At 44.7% G+C, this 20,380-nt stretch overlaps 2 protein-coding genes across 5 annotated transcripts in view; one reads left to right on the top strand and one right to left on the bottom strand.

Moving 5' to 3' along the window:
* The first annotated feature begins 70 nt into the window (after positions 1-70).
* Positions 71-14,996, top strand: THYN1 (thymocyte nuclear protein 1). Of its 4 annotated transcripts, none has more exons than XM_036744394.1 (8): positions 71-150; positions 490-601; positions 10,658-10,851; positions 12,819-12,887; positions 13,257-13,349; positions 14,175-14,270; positions 14,541-14,691; positions 14,779-14,996. In XM_036744394.1, the coding sequence occupies exons 2-8, from the start codon at positions 556-558 to the stop codon at positions 14,823-14,825; spliced, it is 696 nt and encodes a 231-aa protein (XP_036600289.1). In that variant the 5' UTR covers positions 71-150; positions 490-555; the 3' UTR covers positions 14,826-14,996. The 4 variants fall into 4 exon arrangements, with proteins under 4 accessions (XP_036600289.1, XP_036600292.1, XP_036600290.1 ...); XM_036744397.1 differs by having other exon boundaries at positions 92-150; positions 539-601; positions 14,779-14,870; XM_036744395.1 differs by having other exon boundaries at positions 116-135.
* The window catches only part of VPS26B (VPS26, retromer complex component B), a 29,519-nt gene continuing 23,465 nt past the window's right edge, over positions 14,327-20,380 (bottom strand). Inside the window, exons 4-6 of the mRNA XM_036744392.1 lie at positions 20,048-20,223; positions 18,323-18,465; positions 14,327-17,764 (exon numbers count right to left, since the gene is read on the bottom strand). Of these exons, the coding sequence (XP_036600287.1) occupies positions 17,618-17,764; positions 18,323-18,465; positions 20,048-20,223 (466 nt within the window). The 3' untranslated portion in view covers positions 14,327-17,617. The remainder of the gene's footprint in view (positions 17,765-18,322; positions 18,466-20,047; positions 20,224-20,380) is intronic.

The raw sequence follows: 20,380 nt of genomic DNA, 5'->3' as shown, positions 1-20,380 counted from the left end.
GTAGTCCTGCAGGCAGGGGGCGGAAACCATAGCTCCCCGCGAGCCTCGTGAGCGTCTTAAAGGGGACGCTAGGCGTAGCCTCGTGGTCTTTGCGTCCTGCTGGTGTCTGCGTGGGTGGTGAGGGCTCTGCGGAGGGTAAAAGTGGCCGAGGTGGGAGACTGAGGGATAGTTGCGATTCACTTGAATAGGGGCTAAAAGTGACGGTGGGAAGGTGGGTCAGGGCTGCTGTAATCGGTAGAGCACTGAAGATGAACTGGTACTATATCCGGGTGGGGTGATGGTGATGGCTATGCTTCCCTGCGCTTAGAGATCCTTTACAGTGAGCTTCCCCTTGCACCCCACTCCATCCCCACCCCCGTACCTAAAAACCGACCTGCGCTGCTGCTTCTAACTTCCCTTCTGTCTCCTGCTCGCTACGTATTGGCAGGATGCCCTTTGACCTCTTCGCCACAAGTGGCCCCTCCCCCCCTTGCCTTGTACATTTCCCAGGACCAGACCGTCGGCTGCCTCATCTGCTACAGAGTTCCCATTTTTCCAGATCCCTGCTGAGGGACCATGCCGAGGCAGCGGAAGAGAGCGTCCTTGCATGCACCTGAGCCAGGTGAGCTGCAGCATCTCGGCTGTCCTGGGCTAGCCTTGGGGCAGCATCCCAGGGGCTTATGTGCTACCTAAGGCCCTGAAGGCAGCTACCAGAGAGCTTTCTGTTGAAGAGAGGGGTTGTAATATGCTACATGTAAAAGGTCCTCTTTGTTCATGGCCCATTGATAGCGTGCAACTATTGCTCTAGATAATTTTGTGGATTATCTGTTGAAGAAATCCAAGTTAGCAACAATCTTATGAAAAAATGCCCCAAGTTACTGTTAGAAAAATGCAAATTAAAGTAATTCTGAGGTTCTGCTCTTACCTGTCAGATTAGGAAAGTTGACAAAAAAGGAAAAAGAGTTGTTGGAGGAGCTGGAAAACAGGCAGACTAATGCACACCAGTGCACTGATGGCAGAGCTGTGAATTGGTCCAGCCCTTCTGAAAACACCTTGGAATTGTGCCATAAAGTAATTAAACTGTGGATGTCTTTCGACCCAGAGATACCACCATGGTTATACCCCCAGAGACATCACAGAAAGGAAAAGGAGTCTTGTACACAAAATATTTGTATAGTATTAAAAAAACAGGAAATCAAAAGGATGCCCATCTATTGGGGAATGGCTAAACAAACAAATGGATTATCTATGGATTATCCATAGGAAAATTTTCAGCGTAATGTGAGTTATTACTGCTTTTATTGATCTCCATAGTAATGGTTCTGGTTTTCTACTGTTCTCCATCACGCTAATAGGCCTCTTTACATCCATGAAATGTTTCTTGTGTGTCTGCCTTGTACAAGGCACTATACTAGGCACTGTGGGGAATACAAAGGTGAATAAATCAAAGTCTCTGACTTAATCCCGCTAGTTGACCAAGAAGTATACCCATGGCAGGAGTGCCATAAATGCAATAACAAAGTTACAGGCAGGGTGTTATTAAATTTTAGGGAGCTGTATTGGGAATCAAGATGGGGGAGGTGTTGGCAGCGGTTCTTTCCCCTGGTGGTTGTTGGTTTTACACAGCCACAGTAGCTGCTAGCCGAATTGTTGAAACAGGAGCAAAGCTGGGAACTGAATCGAGATCAAACTTTCTAGCAAATGTTGTAGTTCAGTCGGGTCTTACTCTTTGTGACCCCATGGACCATAGCACTCCAGGCCCTTTTACCCTCCACTGTCTCCCAAAGTGAGACACTCATGTTTGTTGCTTCCGTGACAGTATCCATCTAGTGCATCCTCTGCTGTCCTCTTCTTTTGCCTCCAATCTCCCAGCATCAGAAGCTTTTCCAGTGAGGACTGTCACATTATGTGTTCACACTATTTAAGCTTCAGCTTCGGTATTTGTCTTTCCAGTGAACAGAGTTCATTTCTTTATGTCTTGACCGATTTGACCTCCTTGCTATCCAAGGAACTCTCTAAAATCTTCTCCAACAGAACAGTTCGAAAGCATCCATTTTACAGTGCTCAGCTTTCCTCATAGTCCATCTCTGATAGCCATACTGGAAAAACCATAGCTTTGACCGTGTGGACCTTTGTCAGCAAGGTCTGCTTTTCAGTATGCTGTCAACAGATCTAACAATTAGAGCTGGCCAAAAATGTAAGAGATATCTTCATGAGAAGGGAAAGTCAGAATTTATACCATAGCAGAAGATGGACAACAGTTTGTCAGGTGTTGGAGAAAATATAGATTCATGCTTTGGATAAAGGTTCCTTTCCAACTCTGGGAATCTGTGACTTTTGACAGGTGGAGGTGGGAGGGAAGAAACAGTATAAACCACTGTTTAGGGATGGGAATATGTAGGCACAACATATAGTCCAGTTTGGATGAAACATTGCTAAAATTTAGAGGAACTTTCTCCAGGAGAGAATGCTGGAAAGGTGAGTTGTATCAAGAACATGGGTGGCTTTGAGGACTGGGCTAAGGAGTGCGAACTTAACTGAGTGGATGGTGGGGAATCTTTGCTGGTTTAATATGGCATTTGTGTGCGGGATGCACTGGGAGGGGAAGAGCTCCTAGAAGCCTGAGATAGTGCTTTGTTCTTACGAAGAGGTGATTGGACTTGAATTAGGGTTTTGATGGCTGAGATGGAAAGTAGTAGGTGACAGTTGTGAAGTGGCAGGCAATGTGCAGTATTGAAGGAGAATGTTGAAGGAGGCAAGGACATTGTAGCTTGGACTCACGATTAGGATTGTCTGTGTTTCTTCCAACGTGGCAGTTTTGTGAACTAAAACTAAGAGAACTCAGCAACTGATGAATTCTGGGAGAAGGAGTTGTGATTTTGAATTTGGCAAGACTCAGAAAATGGTTTTTACCATTCATAGAAACAGGAAAGGTGCAGAAGTTTGTTGGGGGAAGGTGATGAGTTTGGTTGGGCCATGTTGTCTTTAAGGTGCATATGATAATTTGAGAGAAGGTGTCCAAGATGCCCTTAGAAGTCTGGGATCAGAGAAGGAATCTGAGAGTTATACTTGGAATGCAGTAAAAGCCGTGGAAGTGTATGAAATTAGCATAGGAGAGGGTTTTGGTAGAAAGGTTGGAAAGACTAAAACCTTAGATAAACCTTCAATTTTTATTTATTTTTAGCTTACAACATTCAGTTCCACAAGTTTCTGAGTTCTAAATTTCCTCCCCCTCCCTCTCTTCCTCCTCCCCCTCAAGACAGCATGTCATCTGATATAGGTTCTACATATACCTTCACATTAAACTACACCTTCATTTTAAGGGGCAGAATGGAAGAGGAGACAGTAGAGACAAAGAAGCTTCAGTCAGTGGTCAAGGAGAACCAGAATGATGTCATGGGAATCAAGAGAGGAGAGATTCAAGAAGATAATACTATATACAAAGACAAAGCAAACCCAGACCTTGCCATCAATGAGCTTACATTCTAATGGAGAAACATAGATAAATTGGGATATCCAAAATCAGTACAAAGTAGATGGGAGGTAACCTTATAGGTGATTGGGATGGGAATAGGGAGAGGAGAGAGAAAGACCAGGAAAGCATTCCAGGAATGAGGAACATCCAATGACAAGGCAAGGACATGGGATATCCAATGTTGTATGTGAGTAACACCAAGTAGGTCCATTGGAAGGAATAGAATGTAAAAAAAGAAAGGTGCAAGGTTAGAAAGGGATAGATTTAAGTAGCAAACAAAGCTCATTGGGTTAGGTCCTGTAGACTAGTCATTCAGGAAAATGGCGCTGAATTTGCTGATTGGCAGGTCATCATTGACTCTGTGAGAAAAGATAGTATGGTATCTGGTTTTGCTCCTGCAGAAGCTGTCCATATAGCTGAGTTAAAGTTTACTTACCAAGACAATGGCCATCCTGGTGTCAGGGAAGCTAGAGAGGCTGAACTGGTTGAAGCAGTTCAAGCTTATCATGTCAGTCCAAGGGTCAGGTCCTGGTCAAGTGTCCAGGCCTACTGATCTGCATAATTTGCATATGTTAAAGAGGGAAGGTAGGGAAATAAAGAATGTAGATTAATCCCAACTCAGACAAGGAAGATAGAACTAATTAACTTCACCTTTGCTTCTGTATCCTTACTGTCTTACCTATGTAAACTGTATAAGTTAAACTGTATAAGTATGTAGAAAAGTAAAGAATGTAAACTAACCCTAAGTCAGGCAAGGATGGATGAATTGGTTACCCTCACTCCTGCAGCTGTATCAGTGTGAGTGTTCCTAGTGTATGGGACAGAAATTTTAAAATAATAGGAGAGACATCTTTAAGAGAAACAAAGTAAATTTATTATACAAACCTTGCAAGACTTGGGCACACCTCCGTAAGGGAGGAGGCGAGGTAAAAGGGTACCTGCCTTAATTTATACTCTTAATGAAAAAGATTCCCACCCACCTCTATCCCTTCTCACCATTGGCTGAGAGGCGGGCTTACAATCTAGGCTCTAAAACTACACAGAGCACCAAGATTGATCCGGTTCATTCAGGTTTTTCCCTATCAGAACTCAACTGCCAGGGTGGCTCCTGAAAGTCTAGAAGGAGAAATGGGATGGGGGAAGGAGAGACCCTTCCCGGAGCAGAGAACAAACAGCTCACAGGAAGTTCATTGTCTTCTAACATCTAAGAGAGAGAGGGGGGAAAGGGCATGCCTTCCCAAAATTATAAGGCCAAATCCCCAAACCTCTCCATTAGACATACCCTGTGAAGTCTTCACAATTATCCAACCCACACACTAGTAAGCACTGCACCTGCCCTCTTGGGAGGAGCGTAATAAATGCTTTTCTCTGCTCATTCTGGGCCTGAATTCTTTGGGTGAGAATGGGCAAGTCACACAGATCTTCCTAGGGTTGTGTTACCAGGAGAACAATGAGCTACATGTTTCAGGAGCTCTGTGATCTTTATCGTTGTCCTAAGGGTCCATCACTTGGGTCTTCCTCAGGGTCTAACCTTTGCCTAGGAAACCCTGTGATCCCCATGGATTAAAGGAGGCTACCACTTGGTCTTCCTCAGGGAGTCCTGTGGTCTGCACAGCCTTCCTTAGGGCTTTATCACTTAGGTCTTTCTCGGGTTCTAACCCTGGGGAGTCCTGTGATCCCCACAAGCATACCAAGGGGGTGCCATCACATGGTTCTTCCTCAGGGTTTGGCCCTGCCCAGGAAACACTGTGATCCCCACAACTGTGTTTCTTACAACCTGAAACAGCAAATACAGTGAGGGAGGCAGAAGCCAGATTTCAAGGATTTTAGGTCATGAAGAAATGTAGGCACGGACTATCTTTTTAATAGTTGTTGGTGAAGAAAATTTGACAATGAAGTGGGGAGGACAGATGTTAGCTTGAATGTGTAGCAGGTTCAAGGGAGGGGCTTTTTGTTTTAAGGATAGAGAAGAACTGTGCATATTTTCAGGTAAAGGGGAAGGAGCAATTTGAAAGTGAAAAATTGAAGATGCTGGAGGTAGGGTAAAAATGGAGCGGCGGGGGTGGGGGGGTGGGGAGGGGCAGCTGGTAGGTTCAAGAGGACAGATGAGTGGAAGTTAGACTTGATGGGGAAGGAGACCACTTGGGTAAAATTTTTCTGTGCATAGGAAATTAGATCCGATTTTTAATAATGGAATAGTACATTACATCTGTATAGTACTTTCCATAGTGTTTTTACATTAATCATTTTAAGCAAACTAGTGGGGGGATGGGGGAGGGGGGGTTTCCAGCTATGTGATGTCATCATTGTGGAGAAATCCTCCATAAGGAAAACTCCCTCCAGGGATGAAAGTTGGCAACTCTTTGAATTAGAATCTTTGAGAGTTGCTTGGGGGCACTCAGAGGTTAATTGGTTTGCTGAGGTGTATCAAAAGCAGAGTATTTAGGGTTAGACTTCCAGAACTTCTGACTCTCAAGCATATAGCTCAATGCCTGTCGACAAATCAGGAGAATAAATATGCTAGTGGAAAAAAAAAACACAAAACACATTGCAAAGTCAAATACAAAAGACTTTTATGTTTTAATAATAATGAGCTAACATTAAATTGAGCTTTTAAAAGTTTGCAAAAAAGTTTTATATACATTATCTCATTTAAGATGTTTTTTTCACCATTCACATTACATATTCCTTGTTTCTAAACCATTCCAGGGACACAGAATTATACCTAATTATTCTCATCTCTCAGCTTTCCTAACTGGGCACATCATCTCTCTTTGTCCATTATCATTAATCACTTAATCAATGAGTCTTTATTGAGCTGTTATATGTCCTGCTATAGGCTCTTGCTGTGGGGTTGCAAAAGACAGATTGTTCTCGCCCTCTGATTGCTTATACTCTAGTTAGGGAAATAAATCAGCACACATGAAGAAATTACAGGGCATTGTAAAACAGCATGTCATTTAGTGCCTTCACTTGAACCTGCTACCCCTAATGCTACTCAATTAGTCAATCGTAAAGGATTTCTTAAACACAGACTTTGTGCCAGGCACTCTATGAGGTTCTGGGGTGTTTCACAAATAACACAGGGGAGGCACTGGAGTTTTTGGACTCCAGCCTCTAACAAGTTCATTATTGATCTGGTCAGACAGGTAAGACAGGAAGACAGCTTCAGAGAGAGTGATAATCTTAATAATAATCTTATAATAATATAATCTTGTTCTAGTCTTGTCTTCTCAAAGGGAGATAGTGGGAGCACCAACTCCTACAGTGTTCCCTAATCACCCTTCTTGCAGAGGTGGGCAAGAAGGGCGGGCAGCTACCCTTCAATGGGGTCAGTTGAGAAAGTCACAACTTGTGCACTCCCCTAAATCCCCTCAAGCTTCAGGGCCTCAGGGGCTGGTTGAAGCAGGTACATGCATTCCTCTATGTATTACCCAAATCCCAAATGGGTTCCCCCATGGATTCTCCTATGGATTCCCCTGTGCATTCTCTTGTAGTTTCCCCCACGAATTCCCCATAGTTTCCCCACTCACTGACCAGTGCCCACTTGCTTTACAGGGTAACAGACAAAGAAGGCATCTTGCCAGCATTTAGCTCACGGGTTAACTTCAGCAGTATTGTCATTCTGTGCAAGTGTAGTAAATGTCATATTATGTCCTACCATATCTCCGGCACAGTCTCCGTGGGACTGCCTGCCGATCACTATGATTCTAGGAATTGCTGTCTAGGGTCTTTGGGGCTACTCCGGGAGTTATTATCTAACACTGGGATCCTGAGAAACTAAATTGTAAAGAGGATAACAAAATCCGCCTTACCTACGTGGGGATACAGAGTCAAAAGTGAGACAGTCCTTTACTCAAGCTTGTCTTCTAATGGGAGATATCATGCCCACAATACAGGGATATGCAAATTATACAAATAATGAATGTTTCTTTATTATCACTTACATTGTTTACCTTGAAATAGACCAGAATGCCAATTGCAGTGTCATCCTAACTCTACAGGTAATAAAGTTGGTAGGTAAGAAGCAAACATCCATTAACTTCCTGTTACCTGGAAATGTCTCTCCCTCAGGCTGCGGCTACAACAATTTTCTTAATGTATAGCTCTTGGACATGTTGCTCCTTAGCTTAGAATTCACAGCGCCACCATGACTTTCCAGCCTTCTCTTCCGCTGCTCAATTAGCAAGCATTTATTAAGTGCCTGCTGTGTGTTGGGGGATGCTATCGTATCTTCTTTTTCTTCCTTTAGCAACCAGAAAATGTTACCCGCTCACTGCCTCAACTTTCCCACTTTCCCATTCATTCCTTAAACCTCTTGGAATTTGGCCTTTGCCTCACTATTAAAATAGTAAGAATTCTAAAAATTTAACAAATGAAATAAAAGCTTACTAATGAGTTTTAACAGTAAGTCCAGGGGCCTTTCCTCCCCCTCCTTTTCTTTCTTTCTTTACAACGCTAGCATTTGACACGCTTGGTCACCTTCTCCTTCTTGGCGCTTTCCCCTGGCTTTTTTTTTTTGACATAGAACTCTAACAGTTCTCTTCCCACCTCACTGACTGTTCCTTCTCTTCCAGGTTTGGAGTTAGGAAAACCTGAGTTCTAATCCAGCCTCAGTCACTTACTAGTGGTGTGACCCTGGGCAAATCAGTTAACCCTGTTTGCCTCAGTTTTCTCATCTGTAAAAGGGAGGTAATAATTGTTAGCACTTATCTCCCAGGGCGATTGTGAGGCACAGATGAGATAGTATTTGTCAAGCACTCAGCACAGTGATAGGCACATAGGAAGTGCTATATAAATGTTTACTATTATGATAATTACTAACATTATTTGCTGGAGGTGTGGTATAGCGGGAAATAAGAGTCAGGAAAAACTTGGGTCTGAATCCCACCTCTTAAATCTCTTGGCTGTGTATGTGACCATGACTTTCACTTAATGCCTCCAGTCTCAGTTTCCTCATCTGTAAAATGGGGATAACCTCACAGGGTTATTGTGAGCATCAAGCTCATTTGACTTTTAAAGCTCTTAACACAGTAAATGGCATACAGTAAGTGCCACATAAATGTTATTATGATTTGCTGATAGTGTGGCATGGCTGGACGTGGAGTCAGAAAAGAGTGAGGTTTGAATCCTACCCCTCACACCTGCTGGCTGCGCCCTTGACCATGGGTGTCGCTTAATCTCTAGCCTCAGTTTCTTCATCTGTCAAATTGCAAATTTGTCACTTTGTCATATTACCTCTTGTGCTTCTCTCACGGAGTTGTGAGGGTCAGATGAGACAGTATGTGTAAAAGCATATTGCAGATCTTAAAGCACTCTGTAAATACCATCTCTTAATATTCCTTTTTTATCTCTCTAGCCTGAGTGTTCCCTTTGGCTGTGTTCTTGGTCTTTTAATTTTTTTTTGTATTCTTTTCTGCGGCGATCTCATCATTCCCAGGCTTCAGTTAGCCTCTCTATGCAGATGACTCACAGATCTTTCTCTCTACCTCAGTCCGTGGGAGTCAGGAAGTCTTGAGTTCAAATTCAGACTCAGATATTTATTAGCCGTGTGACAATGGGCAAGTCACTTAACCTCTGCCTCAACTGTAAAACGAGGATAATAATAGCACCTTCGCAGCACAATGGATAGAGTTCTGGGCCTGGAGTCAGGAAGACCTGTGTTCAAATCTGGCCTCAGGCACTTACCAGTTGTGGGACCCTGGACAAGTCATTTAACCCCATTTGCTTCAGTTTCCTCATCTGTGGAATGAGCCGGAGAAGGGAGTGGCAAACCACTCCAGTATCTTTGCCAAGAAAACCTCGGATGGGGTCACGAGGAGTTGGACACAACTGAACAACAACCCCGAGTTGTTGGAGCTTCAGGCTCATGTTTCCCATGGCTTGTTGGAAATTTCTGCCCAGATGCCCCTCCAGCATCTCAAACACAGCATGTCTAAAACTGAACCTTTCTTCCTTCTAAAGCCTGGCCCTGTTAGCAATAACTTATTTCTGCCGACCACACCACTGTTCTCCCCGTTATCCAGGTAAGTCTGTCCTCGTACTTGTGTATGGGACCTTTTAAACCCAAATGTAGGAATTTCTATTTATCTCTAGTATAAATTTTGTCTCGTTAGGGGATGGTCCATCACCTGAGCCTGGTGAGAATCCCAACTGTCGTCTGATGTGTTGGCACTTCTGCTTATCTTTGGGCCATCTCAAACTTTAATGAATATGTCATCGAGTGTTAATGAAGTAGAAGAAAAACCAAACCACCTACATCCAGTCAGTTGCCAGGGCTCATGCATCTTGTGTCATCACTTTCACGTAACCAGTCTGGTCTTGCACAGACCGTAGAACCACTGCCTGATGGGTCTCCCTGCCCTTTCTGTCCATGCTTTGTATCAGCATTCAGGAAATCTTCCAGTTATACTCTTATGATCACATCATTCCTCTACTCAGAAGACTTCCTGCTTGCCTAGTGAATAAAGGTTATTTATTTGGTGTGTATTTTGCATATACTTATATATGTATGAAGCTACCTCGGGGAAAGGAATGTTTGGTTTTTGTCCCTGATACCTACTGTGTGGCACATAGTACGTTCATGAGTAATGCTTGCTGTTTGACTGATTAATTGGCTCTGATCTTGACATTCAAGGCTCTCTCTAACCTGGATCCAATCTGCCTTTCCGCCTTCTCTCATATGACTCCCTTGACAGCTCATCATTGTCCAGCCCTGCTCACCTCACCTTGATCTTGCTGTCATTGTTCCTGCTCCTGGGTTAGATTTCTCATCTTTATCTGTGATGCTTTCCTTGATCCTTCTAGCTGAAAGGGAATACATTTCCTCTTCACAGTCTTCATGGCACAGCGAATCAATCTCTCCTTTATCATAATCCTTCTTGTATTATAGTTATTTGAATACAATTGGATTTTCTTGAGATTAGGGCCCATTGTTGTGTGTGTCCTTGTGTCCCCAGTGCTGTTTATATAGTTGGTGCCTAATGTTTGCTGAATTGGCTATCATTGTCATAAATCAGTGAAGGAACACCATTTTGGACTGGGGAATGGCTTTAGTGGAGAAGGTGGGAGTCAGCTGGGTCTTGAAGGATTTGTACTATATAGAAAAGACAGTAGGGGTTTCCAGGGAAGGGGCACACCATGAAAAAGACAAAGAACTAGGAACAAGCATGACAAGTCCTTGCTTCCTCTGGTTTGTTGCAGAAATAGAGGCACCATCAGGCAAACGTACCAAGGCCACCAAGACTGAGACCCGAGACAAGCCAGTGGTAGAAGCAGAGACCTGTGACTCCCCAGAGAAGGATCGAGCCACTAAAGATTGTGGAAATGAGCCAAGTGGTTATTGGCTGATGAAATCAGAGCCAGAAAGCCGGCTGGAGAAAGGCATAGATGTGAAGGTAGGAGTTGCAACAACTGACTCCATCATAGCTTACAGATGGGAGCTAAACATTTGCCAGGCTCAGGGCGGGGTGGGTGGGGGGGAGGAGATATCTCACCACTCAGACAACAGGAATGAGAACAAGGGTGGAAAATAAAACCAAATCAGCATCTTACTGAGTCTCAGTTTTCTTCCTGGAGATAATATCCTGAAGATAATATTTTCTCCTGACAGAAGTACCCTGTAAACCATAAAGCTCTATCTCAGTGTAAGCTGCTATTAGGTACTGGGCAAGACTTTATCACCTCATTGCTATCCACTCTTTGGACTGTAGTGTGACATTTTAATCCTGGTTTGGTTTTCCCCTGCCTTCTAACATGCTTCCAGGCACCTCCCTACATCACAGGTTGGTATGTATTCAGGAAACACAAACTAGTTTTTAAAATAATCTAAGAAGAGTTTAATTAGGACTATTTTAGGAAATAAATGATATTTATATAATAAATGAAATAAGTGAGACATGTGACTCCAATTATATTCTCTTTTGGATTAGCAAGGGCAATTGGAGTTGAATGTTTTTGCATGGTATAATTGGTTATCTACAGAGCTGCTTCAAAGAAAACTAGAAAACTTGGGCGGAAGCAGTGCTGTCTCCCTATGCCGCCCCTGTCCTACCCCCAGTCCTACCAGGGCATCTATAGAAAGTCACTTTAGGTTGCCCTAACACCTATTGATAGGATCCCCATCCTCCATTTCTATCTGGGAAAGAGGAGTTGATGTTGAGGCCAGGAACTAATAGTCTTATGTGTGAGAAGTTTCCATGTTATGACAAATGCTATTCTAGTTCTCCTGAGCTGGGCTGGACCCTGGTTCTTGTGGTCCTAGGCAGCTTTGAGGAAATAGAAAGTGTCAAAGGATTATAAGATCCTGGGTCTAGGACTGAAGGGCCCTCGGGGGCCATCTAGTCAGATTCTCTCATTTTATAGAAGGGGAGGCTAAAGCCCAGAGAGGGTGAAGTGATTTCCCCGAGGTCCCACAGCCATCAGATCAGAGGTAGGATTTAAAGCTGTCTCCTTGACTCAGAAATCACCAGTCTCGCCACCATACCTTCCTCCCTCCCTCCCTAGGTTTGTGCTTGGAGCCTCAGTGCCCAAATAGCAGGACCTACACATCCAGATGAGTGTTTTTCTTTAAAATTGTCACTTTGAGAGGCTATGCATTTGTTAGTGATACCCCCATTGTTCAGAACATCTTGAGGCCTCCTCTTTTTAATTGGCCTCTGGAACTTAAGTTCTTAGGAATATCTTTATATGTGGCAAATCTTCATTCTTTGAGGGTTTATTTGATTTTTGGAAATAGCAGTGTCATTCGAAATCAAGTCAGGTGAATAAGGTGGGTAATGAGTTGAATAATCCAGTTTTTAGGAAAAATAACAAAATGACAATTATAACTTTGGAACACTGGATGTTTGGGCAGTGTCCATGCTTGGGTAGGGCCCCAAAGCAGACAGTGGACAGTGAAGGCAACTCCAGGGCCGGCAGTATGTGCTCAGAGAGGTGGGGAAACAGGCGATGCTGGGAGGTGGGAGAGAGATGAAGAAAAGTAGGAGCGTATCCAAACCTTAGTTGGTTGACTCTGTGATTTTTTTGAAGGCCCTAATGGCAACCAACTTGCCTTTGGCAAGTGTGCCACGGGCTGAAGTCTGCTGTAGGTCCCTATGCCCCTGCCAGTCAAAAAATTAGTCCCTTAGAGACAGACTACATAGGAATACATAGAAGAGAATGGAACATTTGGCTTCATTCCCTGGGGTTCTGGGGTACTAATGATCACCTGGGTGGGCAAACCTTGGGAATAGGAAGAAGTCAGGGGTACCTTGCTTACTAATATCCCTAATGCCTGTGACATAGGGGGAGGGGCCAAGAGGTCTTTGACAAATGATTTTCTTGGATATCCAACTCTTAACCTCCTCTGATTATTGTGTTTCAGTTTGGCATCGAGGATCTCAAAGCACAGCCTAAACAGACAGCATGCTGGGATGGTGTTCGAAACTACCAGGTGAGGAAAGGGACGCCTGGGGTCCAGAGCAGGGAAAAATATACTTGTTTCTTTTTTTGCTGGATAACCTAGATAGCTGGAACCTTTTGACAAAAGCAGTGTCTACCTGGGACCTAGCTATTATTAGGGTGTTTTCAAATGAGTCCTCAAGATCCTCATGAGATCCCCATATGAACCATTTCCTAGCCAGTGTTCAGATATAATTTGGACATGTATTTTTCTGTTTTAGCAGAGAAGTAAGTAGTGTAAGAAAGTACCACAAAAAACCCACCTATTGTGGATAGGAATTTGACCTCTTGTGGAAAGTAATATTTCCTAGATATTAGGATGTTTTAAAAAGACAATTACTTGTTTTTCACCCTGGGACAGGCCCGGAATTTCCTGCGAGCAATGAAATTGGGAGAGGAGGCCTTCTTCTATCACAGCAACTGTAAGGAACCAGGCATCGCAGGCCTTGTGAAGGTTAGACAAGGTCTGGGGTTGGAGGGCCAGGGGAACAATGATCCCCTCTTCCCCTAAACCCAGCCTCTGAGAAAAAGGGGGTGAGGCAAGAGAAAGCAACGATCACATGCCTCTGTTATTTCATCATTCATCACAGGGAGATGGAAAGCCTGCTCGGCTCTTTCTGCAAAATAGAGAAGGGTCACACAAGGCAGAGAGCTCAGCCATGGTGCAGTCAGCCCAGCCTCAGCCAACAGACACTTCCCTTCTGTTGGCAGATAGGAGTGGGAGGCTACACAGGGATGATAATAGCTCTTTATCAGGCTGTTTCTAAAGGTTATTCAGGATAAAATGCTAACTCGGTCAGTTGAACTTTTTTATTATCTGTACTAATCGAAGAGATTACAGTAACTGTATTTGGTTACCTTCATAACTATATTTGACTAGACTAATGGTATTAGTTAGCAATGCCTGAGTGACAGGATGAATGGTTCAAGATTATGCCAGGTATGACTAAGTTATTCTGAATATTCTAAATACTCAAATCAATTATAAAGGACCCGTGAAGGAAGATGTCATCCACCTCCAGAGAAAGAACAAATACAAGTATGGATGTATACACATATGTACATAATATATCTTTGTGTCAAATTCTCTAGTGCGGGGTGAAGAGGGAAGACAGTTCAGAATTTAAAATGTAACCCAAAAAATTTTTTAAAAAGATTATGCTAGGAGCAAGGTAAAACGAACCTGATATTTAAACACTGGACATGGATGACCCCTCCCTGAATCAGTAGGAGCTGAATATAATGGCAGATCATGGGGTATGTTTATTTTTGTTTCCAGATTGTGAAGGAGGCCTACCCTGACCACACACAATTTGAGAAAAATAGCCCTCATTATGACCCATCCAGCAAGAAGGACAACCCCAAGTGGTCCATGGTAAATGGTTCATTCCTTTCTTCCTAGTCCAGGGAGGGATAAGAACAAGAAATGCCTTAGTGGGAACACATTAGGACTCCTTTAATAATAAAAGACAGTAAACAAGCACTAGAAACCTTGATTTTGGGGTGCAGGAGCCCCAGGGCCCTGCCCACTGAGAACATGCTGTATCTCTTGACAGGTGCTCATTCCATGGGTCATTCAAGACAGTGGACAGTTGCCTGGGTGAATCCAGGGGCTGGATCTACACCTCCCATTCTTCTCTTTTAGGTGGATGTCCAGTTTATTCGAATGACCAAACGTTTCATTCCCCTGGCTGAGCTCAAGGTCCATCACCAAGCCCACAAAGCCAACGGTGGCCCTCTAGAAAACATGGCTCTCTTCACCCGTCAGAGACTCTCAGTACAGCCCCTGACCCAAGGTGAGAGCTAGCCTACCCTTCCTTCTTACACTCATGCCAAAACCACCTGCCCTCCAGCTCAGACCTTCCCTTTTTCCTCTTTGACAGGGGAATTTGAGTTTGTCTTAAGCCTGGAGGACAAGAAGCCAAGTTAAATGGAAATTTCTTGTTGAAAAGAAAGGACTGTTTCTACAAGCAAGTCATGCCTCTCTCTGTCTAGGAGGTGAGAGGGATTTGGATTTGCTGGTTCCTTTTTTCTTCAAGGTTGGTCTGTGTACCTGATAAGTGTTTTTATTACTATTATTAAAACATCAATATAAGAAAGCATTGGATGCAGTCATCTTGTTTCTTAATGGCAAATTGTGAATTCCACCTGGGCTCTCACCTGTGACTTGGGGAGGACTCCTGGCTGCTTTTAGGCCTTTGCAAAACCAAGAGCTGGCAAAGTGCACATAACAGGATGGAGGAGGAAGGCTCCACTGGTTGGTTTTTATCACACCAGCTCTTTAGCTTTCTGCATTCTATCTTGTCAGCAATCACCTAGACCCCTCAGGGCATTCTGCCAACATCACTTTATTGAGGGAAGGCTGATACTGGGGAAAAGCCAGGGCTTTTTTTCCCCCAACCCTGTACCATGTGCAGGTGAGACAGGACTATTAAAGCACTAATTGGTATTTAGCAGGAACTAGGAGGCTGCTTCTTCCTTTGTAACCAAAGGTAAGGCTGGGCCCCTGCTTACGAGGGAGAATAACATGGAACAGAATAGACCACAGAATCTCAAACTCCATGGGCACATGGTCTCTGGAGCCACAGTGGCTCCCTTTAATCAGACGATTAAAACAAGTTTTTTTTTTTGTTTGTTTTTTTTTGTTTGTTTTTTAAAATACAGCCATTGAAAAGACAACAAATTAAGAAACATGTAAACACTGCAGCTGCTTAATTACAAGTCGCACTGCTTGGTTTAGTACCTATGCACTCCCCAGGATGAGGGCACGGGAAAAGTGGAGGTGGGCCACCCTCGCAGTGACAGCTGGAGAAGGGAGAGGGGATGGGAAAGAGAAAAGTAAAGATCTGGTGTAAGAGCCTTGTCCATGAGAGAGCCATAATAGCTTCTCCCTCCCCTTCCATAGGAAAATCTTAAAATTGATAAATCAGTAAAGTCAGGAAAGATCTGCATATCACTGGGGAATGTGGAGAAGACATGTTAGGATACAGAAGGGGGCTGCCAGCTATTAGCAGGTAGGCACACTGGAAGTCCTAACTCTGTGCTCTGACACAGTCAAGACCCTCCTTATCACAACATTCAGCTTCCCAGGCTCAGTTACCCCAGGCAGTCAAGAGAGACTTTCCCCATGGGAAGTTCATTTCATAACACCAGCTTTTGTGATTAGGAGTTGGTCTTCATTGAGAAAGGGTGAACAACGGCTTGACGTCTGCTCATCTCCAGATGGGGCAGAAAAAACACGTTTGCTTCTGCTGTTCAGAACACAGTGTCACAGAGAGGGGAATGGCTCTCTTCCCTTTATATCACAAAAACATCCAGATGAGATTATTTTTTTTTAAAGGGGAAAACAGTAATAGCCCTAAACTCTGGGCATTCATCTGGTGAAGATGAAGACTCAATTTGGCAAGCAGAAATATTGAGAAGTTATGATAGCCATCGTCCTCTGCTGAGGCCCTCATGTCCTTTCCCTTCATTACAAGTGAGGAAACTAGATTCTAAAGGGTCTGGGGTGGTTGCAAGAGGGTGATTTTCAAGAGTTCAAAGCCATGCCCCCATATCCCTGAAAGGAGGTAGGAGGCATGGTGGGGGTGTTGATTGGCTACGTAAGCACTGGCCAAGGCTGCGCTTTCTAGCTCTCATTTCCCTTAAAGGGAAGTGAGATCTTTTGCTTAGGTCTTAAAGGAATACCTACATTGTTTCCCATACTTAGAGGACCTGTGAGCCCTAAAGTGTCAGTGTCAAAACCAGATGGGGCTCAAAAGAATGAGTTACATGGAGAAGCCAGGTAGCTGTTAGACATCAGAACTTCCAAGAGCAGGCTGACTACTACGTCTGAAAGACTAGCTCAGAAATCTCATTTTCGACAAGTGTTGCTACCCATGACACTGCCCCCAGCTGAGCTTCCCTTTCCAGGCTTGGCTTTGTCATCCCTCTGCTCAGGCTTCTGTTCTGTGACATTGAAGATGATCATAATTTAGGCATGAGGGAAGCGTGTGTTGGAAGGAGAGTGTCTATGTCTCATCACTGGAATTTATTTTTTTGAGAGGGGGAACGGGCTGGGGCCAGAGAAGAGATGGCTCCTAGTGGTGTCTTAGTACGGCATCCAAGACTCCCACTCCCAAAGAGGTAGATTCCTGATCTTGAATTGTTCCTGCCCTTTCTGGGCTTTGCCTGCCTAGGCCTACTTCCTGTCACATTCTTGGGGATAGAAAAAGGGGATGGTACAACTGGGACCATGCAGGGTCAACACCTGCAGATGAAGATCCCAGTGTCATTCCTAGCCCCTTGGCTTGGAGAGAGCAGACAGTGAAGGGCCAAAGGACAGGTAAGACCCTGCCAACATTCTACTCAATACACAGACCAGCTCTTGCTCTAAAACACTCTTGGTCCAATAGCCTTTCTGCCAAGGGCAGGATCCTTCACCCCAGGGACCAGATATCTTTGGGGATACACTCCACTCCCTGCCCTAAATCAGCCCTTGGGTTCTAAAGCTATCCAAGCCTCCTGGGGCTGCAGGCATAGTCCTAGGGGAATGCTTCTATAGCTGTCCCCTTCAGGTTCTTCAGAGAAAGGAATTAAAGTCATAAATGGAATTTGTTTTTGTTTTCTCAGGTTGTGTGTAAAGTGTCTGCAGAGCATCACGCTCCCCAGCCCCCTCCCCCTTGAGCAGCTGGTGTTAGGTGGGTGAGGGGTGAAGCCCAGCAGCTTCTTGGCCCAAAGGCCTCACTGCCGGCTGTTGTTGTCAGACAGCTGGCCGGGGGTCCGGGCTTCAGGGTGGGAAGATGTGCCCTCGAAGCGCTGGGAGGCAATGGCTGCCTGGTGAGACATACTTTTTCGCACAATGTCCCCTTTCCTCCATAACACCACTTCCTGTTGGGGACAGGACAAGGTGCCATAAGTTGTAGAACCTTAATCCCTCACCCTCCCCTTTCCACAAATACAATGTAAAGGGCTTGTTGGAAAGAACTGGGTGAATGGGGAGAGCTGGCATTTATCTAGTGCTTTACAAACATCCCATTTTATCCTCACATTATCTCTGAGAAAGGTGTAATTACTGTCACTATTTTACAAATGAGGCAGCTGAGACAGAGGTTAAGTGACTCGCCCGGAGTCACTAAACTAGTCATGCCTGTGGTGGGATTTGAACTCGAAACTTCTTGGCTCCAGGTCTGGCAGTCTGCCCTGTGCAGGCAACCGGACATCAGAGGGGCTCCAGAGTCTAGAAGCTAATGCTGAGGGAGAGCACAGGTTATGTGAGCATCCTCCCACTCCCGATTTGGTTTGAGGAATAAAGAATTCACCAGCTCTAAGCAGGCTCGCCCCTTGGTAAAACAGTCACTGAGAAGCTCATCCCCTCCACTGGGCACAACGTCGCCTCATCGTCCCTATCACGGGCTGGGGTGACAGCGGCTGCGCCCTGGGCCTCACCTGCTGCTTGAAGTAGCGCCGCTCCTCTTCATCGATCAGCACCAGGTTCAGGTAATACCGCACTGAGAACTTCTTGTTGATGTCTCTCATGGTGGGAGTCAGCTCATACCCAGCCAGAAAGAGCCGGATTGGGATGGATTCCCCTGCAAAGGAGAAGGGAATCAGGGAAAAGGGTAGAACACAGTGCGCCTAGCCTGGGGGAGGCTGAGGTGCCTGCCAGACTGCTTCCTGAGGGATCCCCCGGCCAGCCTCCACCGCTGGCACTGCCCAGGGCATGGCAGGGGAAGGAGGAACCCTGTGTGCTGCTGCTCTTTCTGACTTGCTTCACTAGGAGAAGGTGACAGGAGCAGGTGTTGGGGTGAGGAAAACTCAATGTGTGAGTCCCATTTTTACTATCTATGTGAGGAGGGGGGAGACAGGTATGTGGTATAGCTAGAAAAGAGCTGGCCTTAGAGACAGGCCAAGTGACCATAGGTGCACAACCCAGGGCCACTCCTAAGGCCTGCATTGATGGAGGAAGTCCATCACCAGGAATTCTCTACTCAAAAGTCCCATGCCTGTCCTCAATATGAGGACTATCCACCCTTTGGATTTTATGTGCCAAACATTAAATCCCAAACTGCTCCCAGTAGTAACCAGTAAGCTTAACCTACCTTCTGTGAGATAGTAAGAAATGATATTTTTAAAGGTAGCGTAGTGCCTAGCACATAATAAGCACTGAAGAAATGCTTATTCCCTTCCTTCTCTACTCCTAATTGGTGTATACTCAGGAAACACCTAACTAATACAAAAACAATGGACTTGGAGCTGAGGGACCCTGACCCTAATTCCAGGTATGCCACAAGCTGACTTAGGATCCTTTGAGAGGCTGCTTAAATTGGGCCTCAGTCTTCCCATCAGTAAATTGAGGGGCTGAATTAGATCTAAGGTCCTTCCAGCTCTAATGACCAGCGCATCTATAACCTTCCACTAAACAAAACAAGAGAGGCAGGGTGGGGGAGGCCAGAAACAAGCAGCCTGCAGAGTAGTCATTATCTGCTTGCTGATCTTTGGATTATTCGTGCAGCCTCTTTACTGGCACAGAAAACTGATGATTGCACAGTTCTTGGGGGAAAAGTGAGATGGAGTCCAAAGCATAGAATCCTGGTCCCTCTTATACCTTGCACAGCACTCTACGTTTGGGAGGTCCTCAACAAATGTTTGTGTTGATGGAGAAGGGAACCTTAGTACTCCTGCCAAGTGCCCATTTCTTTATCTATGAGGCATCCATCTGTGTGACAAATCCTTATCAACATAAAAAAGACTGCTAATAAATGCAGTAAATCCCAGGAAGTGCCAAGAAGGAAAATGAGATGGAGATAAAATTATTGTAATCAACTCCTGATCATGAGGGGTCCTAGAAGGTACAAAAAAAGGCATGGGAAGCTAGAATTCATAAAGAATCACAAATTCTCCAATTTATTTAATTTTAATTCCCCTATAGCTCTCAACTACATCTGCTTGGCAGAAATGACTGACAAGCATTCTGTTTCCCATTCCTAAGTATGGAAATGACCAAAATGTAAAGCAGAAGCAGCAGCAAAATCCACAAATGTGTAATCACCTGCTGAACAAGCAAACGAGGAGATCCCTCGGTTACAAAGCTGGACCCTCAGACTCTACTGTAATCGAAGGACATTTTGAAAGTAGAGGTTAGCAAAAGTTGCTTGGCCTGCAGCAGCTTACCTCTCACAGGTGCTCCATCCATGATCTCATACTTGGCTATTGTGTCATTCTCGTGATAAACGTTAGGGCCCGTCCCTGTTGTCTCCCTCTTGATGATGTCGATCTCCATGTGTTTGATTTTGATCCTCACCAACAGGAAATAGATTTTCCCCACAATCACATCTTTCAAGTGGTACCTGGAGGGGGTGGGGGAAGGAGAGGGAGAGAGGGAGGGGAGAGAAACAAGAAATTGATGGTTAGGAAAACTGACAGTCCCGAAGCTTCACATTTTCAGCAGGGAGCTGTACTTACTGTTTAAAATGTCTATCCCACTCATATTCCTCCTCCTTAGCC

Source organism: Trichosurus vulpecula, chromosome 2, assembly GCF_011100635.1.
Source record: "Trichosurus vulpecula isolate mTriVul1 chromosome 2, mTriVul1.pri, whole genome shotgun sequence".
Taxonomy (NCBI): domain Eukaryota; kingdom Metazoa; phylum Chordata; class Mammalia; order Diprotodontia; family Phalangeridae; genus Trichosurus; species Trichosurus vulpecula.
Note: the sequence above shows the minus strand (reverse complement) of the source record. Positions and strands in the feature narration are given on the sequence as shown.